Source organism: Chelon labrosus (assembly GCF_963514085.1).
Source record: "Chelon labrosus genome assembly, chromosome: 9".
Lineage (NCBI taxonomy): Eukaryota > Metazoa > Chordata > Actinopteri > Mugiliformes > Mugilidae > Chelon > Chelon labrosus.
Genome location: NC_140359.1, coordinates 15,212,752 through 15,230,687, shown reverse-complemented (window position 1 = coordinate 15,230,687; position 17,936 = coordinate 15,212,752). Strand labels below are relative to the sequence as shown.

The following is a 17,936-nucleotide window of genomic DNA, read 5'->3' as shown; positions in this document are numbered from 1 at the left end:
CAGGTTGAACTGAGGCACAATTGAATTGTCTCCTTAGAGGTTCTCGCCAACACCTGCTGTACATTTACAGTAGGAAGATGAAAGAGGCAGTGAAGGCACCGTCACATCAGTACATGATAAATATCAGCTGCCATGAAATGCATTAACGTGACCAATACACTTTTAATTTCATTCTTTGAATTTTCATCATTTCACACGTCATAAAAACGCATTTTCCAAACTGACACGAGGCTGTCCATTGTACGTCTCTTTATTGTGGCAGATATCGATCCATGAGACTTGAGTGTCTTTTTTCACCACTGACATTTGTATTGCTCTCAGGCCTCCAGATGGATTCACACTTCCCCATTATCTTGTTAGGGGAAGCATTCTATGGGAAATGTCTGCGTTATTGGATTACTGCTCATCGTTCTCCTGGTGCGCAGTTTCCCTCTGTATCTTCTCATGCTATCGATCGCGTCAGGTCAAAAGATGAAAGTGTAATGAATCAGAATATTCTTCAAACACAGCGGGCTGTTTTATCTTTATAACAGCAAACGTCGGAGATGTTTAATGATATTTTATATTCAAGAAATCTATCGTACGAATGCTAATGTCTAAAACACAAGGTAATAAAGCATATTTATTGTTGGACTGACTGCAATACATGGATACACAGTAGGTTGTATGGTTTATAAGTCTGCTCTTCATGACAGTGTATATTTTTATTAAAAAAAAGATAAAATAAATACATTCTCTAATGCTGTTGTATAGGGTATATTTAGAGATCAAATTAGAGAAGGAGTTTATTCCACTGGTGAACAGTTGAGGTCCATCAAAGTTTGAGGAGATATTGTATATGAACTGAATTTGTGAGACAACCATCTCTCAGAAGACGCCCATAAGGATGATGTTCTTCAAGAATTTATCCCACTTTGCAACAGCCTAGTGTTCGGTCCATCAGTGAGCTGCTGCAGATGCTTGAGAAGCGGTTGCTGTTGCTGGAGGAGAGTCGTCGCACTTGGCCAGAGAGGACTGAGGCAACCGTGACGGCATCACAGCGGCACACCGTCTGACAGGTCCGAATGGTTTGAGCCATAGCTGTTGATGAAGCTGAGCTCAGTAGAAATGGAAACTACGGGAGCCTTGATCACCTGCAGTAGATAAATATACTTCAGTTAGATATGTAAACTGCAGCGTGGTGTCTGTACAATGTTTCTGGATAAGTTAGAAGCAGGGTAGGAATTTCTGGCTCAACTTTTCGACATGATGGTGCATAGACAAGGGAAAGATGTCTTTAACTATATGTATGTATACTGAAAATAGATCTTTACAAATGTTAGAAATTAGAATTTAATACTATACATATAATTTTCAATGATCAGAAGCTCAAAATGGCCCTGAACACAGAAGCGAGAGGAGCTTATAGTGTGTTCCTAGGGACCCATATTCCCCAGTTCAATATACTATTAACATACATTAGCTCTCCTGTATTGTTACTGCCTATGACGTCTTTTACAGAGCCAGGGAACTTGTTTTTACAAATTTCCATTAGGTGCTATGCTGGGGAACATAAGAATGACTGATGAACCCAGATGGGTTGACTCAACAATGCTTTTTACTCACCTCGTCAAACTTTCTATCACTGTAAACTTCATTCTTGTCAATAAATGTCAGCATGATCCAGTCACAGATAATGGAGCACTAGAGGAGGACGACATGAAGGAGAAGAAAACAGTTAGCTGTCACTTCAGAGTCGCTTCAGATAAAAAATAAATGAAATGATTACTCACAATCCCAACTGAAGTCAGAGCAGTCACTGTGCTGATGATGGTTGGAATAGGACTAAATTTACCAGCCTGCATTAAAAGAACATGCAGCAGTGTGATGATTGTCACCACAATAAGCAGGAAATACAAAATAGAGATGACGGAGAATCCACTTACATGTCCATGAACTATGATGTCTAGACGGATGCCAATGGCCTTGATTAGCGTGCGCGACTCGACCCCATCCTTGTTGTAATATTTAGCAAACCTGGACACAGAAATCACATCTTAAAACAGATAAACTTACCACAAGAGAAAATCAAATCAAACATACAGTGTAAAAAAACAGTGTCAGGTGTTAGATCTAACCTGTAGTAGTAGCCAGAGTTGGCCAGATCCTTTCGGAGGTCAAGGCGACGGAATGAATATGTAGGTTTACAGTATGAAGGATCGAAGTCCAGGTTACAGTCCCAGTTGATGAAAACCCCTATCACTCCTCCCTGAGCACAAACAACACGATAATATCTGAAGCAGTAATACTCTACCATTTTTACACATCTGCATGTCATACTCAAAACAACACAGATTGTTTTAATTACAGCTACAGGTCAAAGAGAGTGCATCATTTGATATATAGCTCTTAAATAAGCATTTTTAATAAACTATCTCTGTACCTTACATAATGAACAAACTGATATGAATTAATCCTCGAGATGAATGATAGCAACATGATTATGAGCTAAATTAATTCAGAAATTCATAAAGGTGTTCAGGGGCACAACATGCCTAGGAATTTACTGACTTGTCACATTTATTGAAATTGATTAAGGATGGAGTGACACACAGGAATTTATCATACACAATAAACTTTGAGACATTTAGTTAACATTTGGGACATTTGAATAATTGCAACAGAACACCAGATTAAGAATTAAAATTGCACAGCGTTTAAAGGCTAAAGATAACAGATTAAACAAGTAAAAGCTTCTAGAAAAAGACTCCAAACCCATGTTCAGTCAAAGTAGCATCTCTAAACACAAGATAAAGAAGATAAAAAACAACTACCAAAGCCAACGATGTACATTGTATGGTGTCCCACAGGGGCCTATACTAGGACCATTTATTATTTATTTTATTTCTATATTAATAATCTGCTTGCTGTATGTCCTAGTGTAGTGATCCAGGTACATGCTGATTTCACTGACATCTGTGGTTGCACAAAACCGAAAGCTGCTTCCTCCACTTATTGAGGACCAGAGCAATCATGTCTCAAGATAAATATAGAAAAAAACACGGTCCTCTCAAAACGTCTTGCATTATTCTTGAGTCAATCAATATGATGATATTAGTGTAAACACTACGAGTTGCGATCCAAATCTTTTATGGAAATACCAAAAAGTTGGTTTTAATTGAAGTAACCTTTCATGCCATTTCAAGAAACCTTTCCTATTATTTCCATTAACCTGCCTGGTAGAATATCTACATGTTAATTATGTTGTGTACTATTAACTTCACTTGATATGTTTCTTATTCTGGTTTTAGATGGCCAGGTTGATAAAACTTTGCCTTTTGTATCATCTCTCATTTTCAGGTCTTATTTCTATTAATCAATTAGTACTATCCCTGTCAAATAAATGAAGAAAATGGCCGCACATTTTTAAATGAGAATTAATCATTATGAGCCAAAGAATTGGCACATTACACAGTGCAGGCCTCAGATACTCACAGTCCTGCAGAGCTCGTTGAAATTTTCCCTTGCTTGAGCTGCGATGTAGCCCAGGCGGAAGTTTGGACAGTAGGGCTCTTTCTCTTTATCATAGTTACACTTATTGAGGTATCTCTTAATTTCGCGCTTGGTTGAAGCATCCTTTATATTTCCCCTGCCAAAGAAAATACCATAATGTTCTTATGACTATTTGCAACTCAAACAGCCAGAGGCACTGATTTGTCTTTGTGCGTGGAGGTCGTCTACCTTAGCACTTCAAATTTCGGGAAGCGGATAGAGTTCCTGATGAACACTGTGAAGTTGATGGCCTCCACTAATGGCGGCTCTCTGTGGAAGACAACCAATAATAAAACAGTTTATTAAAGTGAGGTTTCAGGAACTGATGTCAGTTTAATGATGTTTTCCCGTTTTGTCCAACAGAATGTTGGAGTGAGATCTGTGACTATGCAAGTAATAGCATGTCATTTGCAACATATTTGTGGTCATTATTTTCATTTATGTCCTGGTATGTTGAAACCAATGATACTCCTGCCTACACACCTCTATTAAACCCAAACACACCAGAGGAGCTGGGGAACATTAGATACTGGGAACATACATACACTCCCAGGTTTATCTCAAAGTATACCTCCTCTATAAGATTAACTAATTGTTTATGATATTCTATATTTTATTAACACATTTCTAATGCTGATGACAATGTTTTGCGTATTTTGTTGTATGTGTAACATATTTGTGGGCCTTTAACACATTTTAGTCTTACCGTACTACAGCATGCTCTTCAATGGGACACCAGCTTTGTATTTCACAGGTTTTAAAAGTGTAGTTGTAGTATTGAACACATCTCCCGGTCCGTCTGCCTGTACGAAAGGGTTTTAAACAGCTGAAAAACTGCTGCAATTACAAGCTATTAAGGAAGATTGTGTGAGATGTAAAAAAAAAAAAAAAAAAACATACCATGGCCATCAAAGTCAACCTCCCCCTCGACACAGTCAGAGTCTTTTGTGCAGTTGGCATTCGCAACTTCAAAATACTAAATAAGACATATGTTCAGTCATGGGAAGATAAAGATGTCTGAGTAACTGATACACTTATCAAATAGTATTATCTTGCATATTCATGCTGAGGGGACTTTAGTTGACCTCTCACCTCAGCGCAGGTGCCTTGCTTCTGATCATAAGTGAATTCTCTTCTCAGTAATGTACTGATCACGTCACCACCCTAAAAACAATATGTCAGCAACACTCATAAAGAAACAATGGTCCTGACAGAGTGTGGAAGATGAATGTTATCTTGCTGCGACACTTGTTCTGAATTCACCTCTGACGGTCGCGCATACTCCACAGTGTCCAGGATATCATCTCCATGAGCTGCTGATCCTTTCATGAGCGTGTAAACAGAGCTCTCTGGACGGGTCTCACTCTCTTGATATGCTTTCTGACTTATAAAGACGTACCTTCAAGATGATAGAATAGACAGGGGTGATATCTCATTTTCTGCCACGATGTCAAATGTTATTGGAGGTATCATGTTACACAGGATCTGTTCAGCCCTCTTTGCTGAAGGCAAAAAAAAGATGACGCACTATCCAAGGGATTGAAACAAAAGCAATGTGAAAAACCTAAACTATAATAACTGTTGATCAATTAACAGGTCTGATAATAGAGGGGAGCTCAATCAGACTCATCAGTTATGTTATCTGTTTGTCTGTGGTTAATTGCAAATGGATGCATTTCCTGTACACAGGACTACAATTTCTGGGTTTGCAAATTTACAGCTGCAGTGCATTTTTTTCTTTTTGTCAGACTCTTTTTTTTTTACATAGAATAACATATTGGCAGCATCCTATTACTTGATGTTATTACTGTAATTCCCAGAGAAAACATTGAAACTATAACATTATGTGTTGATCGGATATAAAAAAAAGTAAAGAGGCCTTTGAAAATAAACAAGCCGTTAAACTTGTCGTATTATACACTTTTACACAGTGGGCATGCAAATACATAAACATGAAGCTTACCAGATGAAATAGGTGATCACAAGAAACTGAACGCCCCTGTAAATGACTCCAAGAGTTCTATTTTTAACCACCATCACCTTCGGCGTCTCATAGTCCCAGAAAGAGTGAAAATAATCTCTTATAAAGTCACAAATACCTGTGAAGACTTTATAAAATGATTCAGCCATATCTTCGAATGTCCTTGTGCAGCCTGTTTCTATTTTCTATAAGTCCACCAATCTGTCTAGCTTTATAATTCTCTCATTATTTCTCTTTCTCAGTCTCTGTTCCTGCCCGGTATCAGCCTGCATTTCTCTCAAGCATCCCAAGATCCACAGTGAGAGAGAAAACAAGGGGGTGTGGTCCAGATGAGGCTGAATCCTGCACCCTGTCTGATGTATTATAATCAATTTATTGTAATAGTTCACAATTAATTGTCACTATTGGATCAGACTAAGACATCGGAATTGCTCAGTCCTGGGCAGAGACTTATTTCACAAGCATTTTGAAACAGCTACCTTTTAATAGTTTAATAGTTAAACTTAATTTTTGGAATAGAACAGTGTACAGGAGTAGTAGTAATAGTAGTAGTAGTAGCAGTAGTAGTAGTCGTGTCATTCTAATTAGGGGGTCTTTTTTTATGCATGCTGGTTTACTGTCATTGTTTAACAGGGACACTTAATTTTATTAAGTTATCATTTATATAGCCTACTTCTTTCTGTACTGTGACAAGTTAAAGTGTCTTCTGACACAATGTATATTTGGTAGCCTCCTCTTAACTTTTTATAACGCCACCTATGGGTGCAGACAGACAAAGTAAATGTAGCTTAACAACACATTATAACAACACACAATAATCTTTATTTATCCGCGTGTCTTTTCCGTACAGGCGCAGAATCGGCCAGCCCTTGGGTCCTGGCTCCAGCTCGCACCGCCTCCTCCGCGCATGTCAAACAACACGTGCGTCGGCTGTGGGTGATGCTGTTCTGGGGTTGTATGCTCCTGCTAGCTATTTAATTTATAGACAGTTATCCTTTTCCTAAGTTTCTGTGGAGTTTCACAGCGCGTTCGTAAATGGGAGGCACTCAGAAGAAAAAGGTAGGAGTTGTCGTGTCGCTAAAATAAAACACGTTTATACCAACATCAATCTGGCTATATAGTTAGCTAACGAAGCTAACTAAAGTTTGTTTGTCTTCCCGGCAGGATTTACTGGGTACAGATGTGAAGTTGGTTTCTTGATAACTTGACGGTTTGTGTGAATTTAATATGATGGTCCTGTCTTTGTTTTACAGTTTGAGAGTGGCTCGGCCACCAACTACATCACCAGAAACAGAGCTCGCAAGAAGTTGCAACTGAGCCTCCCAGACTTCAGGTAGCGTTACAGGACTGGTTGGGATATAAATTCAATCTTGTGTCTGGTCTATGTTATTATTGAATCACGATGTGTGTCATAAGGTTATACACACATCTACTATAACTTTTGACCATAACCACGTCTACACACATGGTTATGGTCTAAAGTTATGTCTCAAACATCAAGATTGGTGACTGTGGATTACTTGAATCAAACTAAGGGGTATTTCTTATCCACTGCCTGACCAAATAAAAGGTCACCCACTGTAATGTTTCGTTGGATCGCCTTTAGCTTTGATTACAGCACGCATTCGCTGTGGCATTGTTTTGAGAAGCTTCTGCAATGTCGTAAGATTTATTTCCATCCAGTGCTGCATTAATTTTTCACCAGGATCTTGTATTGATGATGGGACAGTCTGACCATTGTGTATAGCTTCCTTCAGCACATCAAAAAAAGATTCTCAATGGGGTTAAGGTGGTGGACAATCCATGTGTGAAAATGACTTCATTCTTTGGGCACATAATGTTGCTGAACCTAGACCTGAGCAACTGCAGCACTTCATCTGCCTCTCTTCCTACCCTGATGTGCCCATTGCTCTGGAACAGGGCAAATCTGGACTCATCAGACCACATGGCCTTCTTCCATTGCTCCAGAGTCCAATCTTTATCCTCTCTAACAAATTGATGCTTTTTTCTGGTTAACACTGATTAGTGGTTTTCTAGGCTACACAGCTGTTCAGTCCCAATCCCTTGAGTTCCCTTCGCATTGTACGCATGGAAATGCTCTTACTTTCACTATTAATCAAAGCCCTGAATTCTGCTGTTGTTTTTGCTCGATTTGATTTCACCAAACGTTTAAGTGATCGCAGATCATGGTCAATCAGGATTTTTTTTTCCGACCACATTTCTTCCTCAAAGACGATGGTTCCCCACTATCCTTCCAGTTTTCAAATAATGCGTTGGACAATTCTAAACCCAATTTTAGTAGTTTCTACAATCACCTTAGATGTTTTTTCTGCTTGATGCATGCCAATGATTTGACCCTTCTCAAACAGACTAACATCTTTTCCACGACCACAGGATGTGTCTTTTCACATGGTTGTTTAAGAAATGAGAAGCTACTCATTGCATCAGTTGGGGTTAAATCATGTGGGTGAATCAGCATGTCACTAAACACTGTTTCAGTAATTAAACAATACTTTTATCAAGGTGGAGTGTAAAGATTGAAACTGTGAGTTTAGTAGCTTAAAAATAAAAGTACTCCATCATTATAAATATGCTGTAAGTTCAATTTATCAGTTTCCGCATTTTATCGTCACCACTCCTCCCTCTGATCCTAAGCGCAGAAAATGTTGAGTTTTTTTTTTCCCTCCATATCTTGATGTCCAGATGGCAAGACGCTTTAGAAAACAACCAGGTTACAAACAAATAATTTCTGCCTATCTTTGATTTTCAGGCGACTGTGCATCCTTAAAGGCATCTATCCTCATGAGCCAAAGCACAAGAAGAAGGTGAACAAGGGCTCCACAGCCCCAAGGACCTTCTACCTGCTCAAAGACATCCGCTTTCTGCTCCATGAACCAATCGTCGCCAAGTTCAGAGACTACAAGGTATTTTAAATGGTAGCAACAGTGTTTGGACATTCTTCATTGTAACAGCTGACATGATTAAGAAAGTTTATTTAAATAGTTTATTCTCATTTATTAATAAACTGCTATCCCCTTTAGAAAATGTCTTTTAGATAAAGCATTTCTATCAGTTACTGATATTACTTTACTGAAATTGTCTTCTCTAATGCTATAACAGATGAACAAAAGCTTATTGTTCTTTATTTTAACAGGTATTTGTACGTAGACTTAAAAAGGCTTATGGTAAAACAGAATGGTCTGCAGTTGAAAGGCTGAGAGAGAACAAGCCGACCTATAAATTGGACCACATCATCAAAGAAAGGTAAGAGCTATTCTCCACACTCAACAAATGTCAACTCCAGTGTCAGTTTTAGCTGAAAGAACGCCTGGAGACATGCTCTTTATAGAAACAATGGCATGCCACCAGTTTTCCACATCTTCTAAAGCAGTTTTTGTCTTTTTAAGGCAGGAGATTGAAAAATAAAATTTGTATCATATTGTATTGCCTCACCGGTTCTGTTTTTGTGCCAGGTACCCCACCTTCATTGACGCCCTCCGTGATATCGACGACTCCCTCTGCATGTGCTTCCTCTTCTCCACATTCGCACGAACAGGAAAATGCCACGTGCAGACAATCCAGCTGTGCAGACGTCTCACTGTTGAGTGGATGAACTATGTCATTGCATCTCGTTCTCTCCGAAAGGTACAAGTTGACAACGAATAGCAAGCAAAAATAGGCAGTGGTCTTGGGGTGATCATATAACTTTGTGAGATTTGATTAACTGTGTTTTATAATGCACTAAACATTTGTCTATTCCTGATAGGTTTTCATCTCCATCAAGGGAATATATTATCAAGCTGAGGTGATGGGGCAGCTCATTACATGGCTGGTGCCATATCAGTTCTCCCATGATGTAAGTGCAGGTTGATGAAATGCGTCCATAGTGATTATGCTACTAATAAGATCTCACTTTATTACTATGGGATTACTCTGAAGGTTCACACAGCAAGTCAACAAACAAAGCTGCAACAACTAAAATTAGTTGTTAGTTTGCTCATATTATGTTTATATGTAGTTCTTATACGTTAACATAAATGTTTTCACTCATGATTGTTAAGTTTACCACTGAAACTTTGTTAAACTTATGTTTGTTGCACTTTCAGCACCCAACAGATGTTGACTACAGAGTAATGGCAACTTTCACAGAGCTGTACACAACTCTCCTGGGCTTTGTCAACTTCAGACTGTACCATTCCCTCAACTTGCTCTACCCACCAAAGGTATCATTGGAAAAAAAAAAATCACAAAGGCCTGTCCCCACGGTTACAATAGTCATTGATTTACGCCTGCTCGATCATCTGATTCCACACTTATACTATATTTCATCTCTTTGTAGCTGGAGATTAAAGCGCAGTTGGAACAAGAGGGAGAGAATGATGATGATGATGACTACGCCATGAATACGGAAAGCTACTTAGAGGTGAGTCTTCTTTGTTTACACAATAACCTGTGTAATTGCATTATCACACGGATAATTTTCGTTTGTTCAGCCAATGTTTTGTAAGATTTAAGATAAGATAGCTGTCTCATAAACAGTGAGGCTGGACAGAATATTGTTCATGGTACTCGTATCATTTTATAACAAGAAATCAGGATCGACACACCCTTTGGAATTTTATATTCACTCACCTCAGTCGCTCTTCTATTATATTTTGTATTATATATATATATAGACAGATATTTTGATAGTGGATCCAAACAACAGCATTAGAAGGTGTGAAGGAGTAAGTAATCAGCTGTCACAGGTGACACCACTGTGACAGTGGTTAAAAATGAGGATAATGGCACACATTCCTAGTAATCTCTCCAAAGATACATTAATAGCATTGCACTACATACATGAGACGTGCAAAATATAATAACATGGGTAATAAATGAAAAAAAGAGAACTAGAATTACTTTAAAACTATAGATAATAGGTGACACAGGCACCCCTTGTCTGGAGAAATGTAAGGGGGAATGGATACATGTGCAACTGTCACATTTATAGACCTTACCCTTCTCTGGTTGTTCAGATTAATGATATATCTACATATATCGATCACCTTGTTCTAATTCCGTGATTTGTGGCTGTGCAGAAACTGTCAGCTCTGAGTGCCAGCCTGGCACGGGTGGTTTCTTCTGCCGAAGAGGATGAGGCTCAACTCGACCAGTTTCCGGTTGAAGGGGTAAGAAAACCAGCTCACAAATTATGGTTCACTTCGTGTTTTAATGCAGAGAATTAAACATTGTCTTTGTGCGAATTAACATTCAAACATATAAAAGAACAACAGTTAAACTAATTGATCTCTGGAGGCAAATGTGAGGTGTTACACATTTTTTTGTCAGAGGAGTCAAACCTTTTCAAGATGTGAGACTGGGGATTTACAGCTTTATGTTTGGTTGCTATGAACAAGAGGTTTCTCACCCTGGGAAGCTTGTTTTGCCCAACTGGTTTGAAGTTATAACTATTGACATGGGTCAGTCCCTCAACAGGGACTTTCCACGAATCTGGAAAGCTTTCTTGGAACTATGAAACTGAACCTCCTCCAATTCAACAAACCTAATCCTGTCAGGTTTACGACAATGAGTCTCTGCTCCGCATCCACCGTCCCAGGAAAGATTAGAGCGTGTAGTGCTCACTTCTTGGAGTTTCATTTTCTCCTAAACGGCTGAAATGTGTTCATCATTGTTTCAGACTTGCCTTACCCTAGACTGAACCTTTCATATCTACACAAGGATCAGGTCAAAAAATGTTGAAGAAAGGCAACTGGACTTGTAGTGTTTTAAGTTATGAGTTATCCTACACACTTTAAAAAAAGTGTTGGTTGCAATCTGCGTCCACTAGATGTTGCTAAATTCTCCAGACCAGAATTTTTTTGTGTTGTATGCCTTACACACTAGTATCAAAGTGGATATTAGTTTGGTAGTTATTTGCATCCATCGCAATAAAGTAAACACATGACCATGTCCTTATTATTCTTCTTTCCTGAAGAGTTATTTTTAGAGTTAAAGTGCAGACTGTGACGTTGTCGCTCTACGAAGGCTAATGAGACATGCAGTTAGATAAATATTCACTGTGGAGGTGACCTCAGTCCCCAGACACTCCAAAGCTTGTTGCACCACCTTTGTTATTTTGAGATGTTTTTCTTCTGGGAGTCTGGTTTTTTTTTTTCTCTGTATTAAATCCTGTGTCAGGCGCTCTAAGACACCTACAGGTGAGTAATAATTCACAGAGGTCACCCTCCCGTTATTGTTGCCACCTTTTACACACTTTTAACTGTTTAACCACCACTCACTTGCGGGGAGGAGGACAAAAAAAAGAAAGGGACTGAATGACATTTTTTAACTAGTAGCAATAACAATATGTATCTGGTGCAATAGTAACGTGCAATAACAATATGCATCTGGTATCTTTCTATTTATGCAACAACCATGTATGTACAGTACAGTCACAATATTTATTTATTATTATTCTTTTCTGGGTGTTTGGTATTTGGGTTTATAATTCGTGTACATGTCTGACAGTGCTGTATGCGATGGAGATGTCAATTTCCCTGCGGGAACCTCCCAAAGAGATCAATAATGTTATCTATCTATCTATCTATCTATCTTTTGTTGAGTGATGTTTTGAAAGAGAGAGTTTAACTTCATTCCATTTTAAAGGCCATGTCCTTTTGTGGCACCGCACCCATGAGATGCTAACTAATAAAATAATAACGATAATGATGGTTTTCTTGTGTTTTTATTTTATTTCAGGAGGACATGGAGACGTTGGAGGCTAGAGAAAAGGAACTGAAACTGCAGGAAGCCCAAAAAAAGATTTTTGAGGGGCTCAAGTTCTTCATCAACAGAGAAGCGCCCAGAGAGTCGCTGGCTTTTGTCATCAGGTTAGCATGAGAAGCTGCATGACTGTGATGATTCTCAGTTGTCCAGGTCATGGTATATCTTAAGAACAAAGCTGGAGGAGCTGCAGTGAAAGCCCCAAGACATTTAGAAACATACATCTTCCACATAGATGTCAAACTCATGTGTATTTCTGATGCTTTCCAGGTGTTTTGGTGGTGAAGTGTCCTGGGACAAGTCTGTTTGCATTGGTAGCACATATGACATAACAGATGAGACGATCACACATCATATTGTTGACAGACCCAGCATCGACAAACAGTACATCAACAGGTAAAGGAATGATGCTGTTTTTAACATTTTTGTGCATTTTAATCATTAAGAATTCACTTTTCTTATACATCTAACTTGATGTACAGTATATTTAATAACGGGATGTCTGCTGGTTGTGATATGTGGACATTCCCATATCCCATACAATGCCTCCTTTCAGAAGAGTCTTTCCTTTGTCTTGCGTGAAAGCAGCAGTGTTATTTATCTTGTTTGAATGATCTTGCCATGTTCTGTATCAGTACGGGGGAAAAAAATCTCACCAAAGAGCAAGATTATATTCTCACTATTTCATTTAAGAAACAAAGAATGTACAGTTGTGTAGCAAGTGTCTAAAAAGCCCATTTTCATATCCTGGCTGTTTCAGGTACTACATCCAGCCTCAGTGGGTGTATGATTGTGTCAATGCCAAAATACTCTTGCCTGTGGAGGACTATTTCCTTGGAGTGACTCTGCCCCCTCACCTGTCTCCATTTGTGGAGGAGAAGGAAGGTGACTACGTGCCCCCTGAGAAACTGAAGATTATGGCCTTACAGCGAGGAGAAAAATCTGGTACGGAGCATTTCACTGATATTTCTGTGTTCACGCAGCTCCTTTAAAATCTCAGACTTTTTTCATGTTTTATTGTTTTAACACTGTGAAGTAACATAAATACAACACAAGTACTTTACTATAGGCACACGGGATTTAGTTATCATAAAAGCATTTTATTTTCTTTCTGCCATAGCTCAGGAAGATGAAGAAGATGAAGAGGAGGACGAGGATGAGGAGGATGAAGAAGAAGAGGAGGAGGAAGAGGAAGATGATGAGGAAGAAGAGAAGAACCTAAAAAAGATGGAAGAACAAAGATCCCAGGGAAAGGTAAGAGTTATTTGTCGTTTGTGTCATCCCGCACACCTTTTGTGAACTTTTGTAATCGCTTATTGACTCGTCTCTTCATCCCGTCAGTCGCTGCAAGTCAAAGTCACACCTGGAAAAGTGAAGGTAGAAAATCCAGAACGCCTGGAACAGGAGGAGAAGGCCGAGGAGAAACGTCTGGCCATCATGATGATGAAGAAGAAGGAGAAGTACCTCTACGACAAAATCATGTTCGGAAAGAAAAGAAAAGTCCGAGAGGTGCGTTTGATTTTGTTCTTGGTCGAGCTGGAATTCTCCTGTAGATAAGAGTATTTGTTCAGCTATGTGAAAAGGTTACATTCTTACATTTTTAACATTGAATCCTTTATAATCAATACCTGGTGTCTTATCAGGGATCAAGATAGCTGAACAGTATTGTGCAGCTGCTTTGTGCACAGCATGCAAGGCCAGGGACAACCCCCTGAGTTCATTAACTTCAAAAATACCTGTGTGAATGGTGTTGAGCATCTGTTCATTGACTACACTTGTTTTCTTCTTGCAGGCTAACAAACTTGCTGCTAAGAGGAAAGCCCATGACGATGCTGAAAAAGAAAAGAAGAAAAAGGCCAGAAAGTAACTCATTTGCTCATGTCTTCTTCAGAGTGACTTTATGTATTATGAGGTTGAGTGTGTCACAGGTTGACATGGAGTCATGTTAACATGTAAGTGCGTTAGAGAGCTCATTGTGTGAGTTTCATGCACTGTGATTTGGGCGCATTTACCTCTACATAATTTTGAACTGATATGCAGGATGTTGCATATGCGGATTGTGTAATTATTGATGTAAAAGTGAGTGTTTGCCTTCATTATGTCTGTATGAACCGTGCTCTGCTATTCTACATTACACAAGTCATCTTCCACTTTATTTTAAAATCTGTACTTAAAACTGTTTTCAAGTAAAACCATTAGATATTAAGCCTGGTTCTTGTCATCTTGTGTTATTTTCAACCTTATTTCTATTTTACTGTAGACGCTGCTCAACATCCACTGTTTGTATTTCAAATTAAAGTAGCATAGTGCAGTGCAGTGGATGTTATGGACGAGCACACTCTTTACAGTATCGTGGTTGACTCATGCAGACGGAGCAGGAAAGAATCTAGTGTAAACAGCTCAAGGCTGCCGCTGCATTAGCCTAGCAATAGGATGCAGCCTTTTGGGCCCAGACAGGAAGACAAACAGGTATCTCTGATGAAATTGCTCACCGATCCGAACGGAAACTCAATCGTTCTGCTGCCATGAATTTCAGCATGCGCTTGCCAACACCAAGGCAGTCAATGTTTGTTCGCCTTACAACATAAGGAAGTTTTACTTCTCACTTGGACAGAGGCCTCCTTCAACACCATAAAGATAATCGGAAACGTCAAGGTACCAGCATGTACCAAGAGGGCAGCTAAGTGAGTAAAATTATTTTCAAGGTTTAATGCTCTATTTGGCCAAGAACGTAATAGCTACAGGGTAGAGTGGTGATACGTGACCAAGAACATGACGTTTTCTCAAAACGTTTGCTTAGTGTTTTTAAAATTATGGTTTGTCTTTCTGTATTCTTGTCAAACAGTGGGGTCACGTTATTTCTGATTACTTTTAGGAGCCCTTCTTGATAAGCTGGGCAGGTTGCCTGTGCAAGCAGGCCAACTCCGGAAACTCCAACCTCTGTCAACAGAGCATGCAAAAACATACATTGCTTCAGGTAACTACAGTTGCCATCAGCACTGATTGGACATTGAGCTTTAATGTGATAAATGTTCCCTGTAATCTGGGCGTTGATGACAAAGGAGCATACACTCCTCTGCCCTCTGAGATGTTGCTGTGATCTTGTGAGCCAAAGGCCAGGGCTCGGCCCTCCCTCTACACCCAGATCTGCATTCCACGCATGCCCACCCAGTTCGGGTCTCGGCCTGGCACTCTGGGTGTCTGTAGGCAAAGGCACTCACTGCTGAACAAAGGCAACAGTGTCGTGCCCGAGCCTGACGAGTGTGGGATGAGCAGTACGGATCCAGTGCGCCTTCCAGGAATCAGGCGATCGGTGTTGAGTGAGATGGCGCTCACGTGTACTGTATTGGGTGAGGCATTGAGACGGCATATTGCAACGCCCTGGCACACAGAGTCAAATAGACTCTTTGCCCGTGGTGGAATGGTTCTTTCATTGTCTACAGAAATGTCTGTGCTGTCTTGATCAAGACATGTGAGTATGGTAGTTTAAGTTTAAAATGCCGTGTACTTTAGACTGCAACTTTTATGTTCCACATGTAAAATATTGATAGCTTGTAAGGCCGCTTTATACGGTCATCCTGGGACATCCATACACACATCTTTGTCAATAAGCATTTCAAACAATACATACACAAAGCAGTCTTGATCAACTGGTACAATTAAAGCCTTTGTGCGTTGGCTTTCTGCATTTGTTTTTTTTATGGTGTTTCTCTCCTCCTATCAGCTAGCAGCTCAGACTTCAGTGTCCAGACTCAATAGCCCTCTGTATGTAGACACAGAATGGGGACTATACAACTTCTCTCCTCCCGCCCTCTCTCCCTCCCCTCCTCTTTTACACTCACTGACAAGTGCATGTCCCCTGACATAAAGCCTGACGTCACAGGTGGCTAGATGCGCCTCCCTGCAGTGCTCGATTCGGCAAGATCAGTTTTGGATCTGAAAATTGAAGGAGAAGCAGCAGGCAGTCCGAAGGCATCAGGTGTGCACGCTGATAGGCAGCAGAGAAAGAGGAGAGGAGGGACGGCAACCAGATGAATGAGCTCCATAGCACTAGACATGTGATAAGGGGAGTGTCGAGCTTTGCTATATGCAAGCCAAGATCAGACATAAGAACAGCCGTGGGAGGGAGATGAAGTTGTATTAGTTATCTGGCACTGGATGGACAAAATGCTGCTGGGAAAGCAACACTTCCACTAGTTTTTATTTGGATTTATGCTGTGGGTAAGGAATCTTCCTCTAGTCTGTTGAACTGAATTTTCTCAGAAATTATCCTATTTTCTGCTTTGTACTCTTAATAATGGGTTTTATTGTTATATGTACAAGATTGTTAAACGTGTGTCGTTATACTTACCAACACCGTGCAGACAAGAAAATGTGTTGAACATAATCCTAAATCTTGCTTTGTTTGCACTTAATGTTTATTCTCAAAACAATGTTAGTCTTGATCTAAGCTGCTCACTGTACCAGACCTAACGCTTTTGTGTGGAGCCTTGCAAAGCTCGGGGTAAACATTTTCAGGACAAATGTTAGCTGTAGCATTGCCATTATGTAGCCCTAATGTTAAGTAAATGAGTTAACAGTCAGGATAATGGTGGAAATTATATTATTATGTAAACACCCTAGCAGGACACACATGGCGGTTACAAGGCTCATTTCCATCCCACACTCTTTCCTGGGGAAAACAAATACAAACAATATTATCACCTAACATCAAAATGCACGCTTTTTAATCTGATAGGATCCCAGGATTTTATTCCTGCAGACATTTCCAGGAAAGACAATGTCACTGTGCGTTACACTTGCTGATCTACCTTTGTCAGGAAAAGTACCCCATCAGAGTTGCTTCTGATAATGGAGAGAAAGCTCCACAATACCCCTTTCATAAAGCCCTGACAAAGAGGAGAAATGGCTCTTTTAGCTGTGTTTGCAGTTTTGTGCAATGCTTTGATGACAAGCCTGAACCTAAAATGTTAACTGTACTTTTCATTCATAACCAAGGCAGAGTCATTTAAGAAGTTTAAGACTCCAGACCAAATTCCAAATCCAGAAAATACACCAGATAATAACACCATAATTCAGAATGGAGTCAACTGGTATCGAGCCGTCATAGCTACAATTCAGCAGAGACTCATTCAAACTATGATTTACAAACATGACCACGGACAAAACATGGTTAACCTGTGTGGGACATTTCCCTTTCTTCTTGTGTTTGACACTAAAGATAAAAGAAGAAATAAAAGACAAGGCAGGAAACATGCACAATGAATGCTTGGTCTTATTAAAATTCTTCATCTGAAATTTCTATATCTTTACTTACTATCAGTTTCACGGCTGTTGAAAATGCAATAATACTGAACAAGATTCCCTCTTCTAATAGTAAAAAAGTTGAAAACTGACTTAGTTTAAAAAGATCTTTGTCTACTGATTTTAGAGGCATTAAGTCGCATTAATCAATATATATTTTAAGAGGACTTGACTTGATTTGTTGTTATCAAGCACTTATAACCAGTAAAAATAGTTTATCTCATCAGAGGATAGTGTTTTGTTTTACTTTTACAGCAGCAGTGTGATAACAGTGATTCAGAAACTTGGCTTCCAAACACTGTTGGCACAATGTTCATTTGCACCTTGGAAGCACTGCTGGATAGCTTTGATTACC

The 17,936-nt window shown here is 39.5% G+C and overlaps 2 protein-coding genes across 2 annotated transcripts; one reads left to right on the top strand and one right to left on the bottom strand.

Moving 5' to 3' along the window:
- Positions 1–940: 940 nt before the first annotated feature.
- On the bottom strand, positions 941–6,076 carry p2rx2 (purinergic receptor P2X, ligand-gated ion channel, 2). Its single transcript, XM_084550643.1, has 12 exons — positions 5,495–6,076; positions 4,795–4,930; positions 4,624–4,695; positions 4,432–4,507; positions 4,238–4,334; positions 3,721–3,801; positions 3,475–3,628; positions 2,118–2,248; positions 1,926–2,016; positions 1,773–1,838; positions 1,606–1,683; positions 941–1,133 (listed from the first exon to the last, which is right to left on the bottom strand). Exons 1-12 carry the CDS (start codon positions 5,659–5,661, stop codon positions 1,035–1,037), a joined length of 1,248 nt encoding a protein of 415 aa, XP_084406769.1. The 5' UTR covers positions 5,662–6,076; the 3' UTR covers positions 941–1,034.
- Positions 6,077–6,439: 363 nt separating this feature from the next.
- pes (pescadillo) lies at positions 6,440–14,488 on the top strand. Its single transcript, XM_084551318.1, has 15 exons — positions 6,440–6,571; positions 6,766–6,845; positions 8,283–8,436; positions 8,667–8,776; positions 8,986–9,157; positions 9,279–9,368; positions 9,619–9,735; positions 9,852–9,935; positions 10,594–10,683; positions 12,254–12,384; positions 12,548–12,673; positions 13,038–13,222; positions 13,398–13,531; positions 13,619–13,786; positions 14,070–14,488. The coding sequence occupies exons 1-15, from the start codon at positions 6,548–6,550 to the stop codon at positions 14,142–14,144; spliced, it is 1,740 nt and encodes a 579-aa protein (XP_084407444.1). The 5' UTR covers positions 6,440–6,547; the 3' UTR covers positions 14,145–14,488.
- The last annotated feature ends 3,448 nt before the right edge of the window (positions 14,489–17,936 follow it).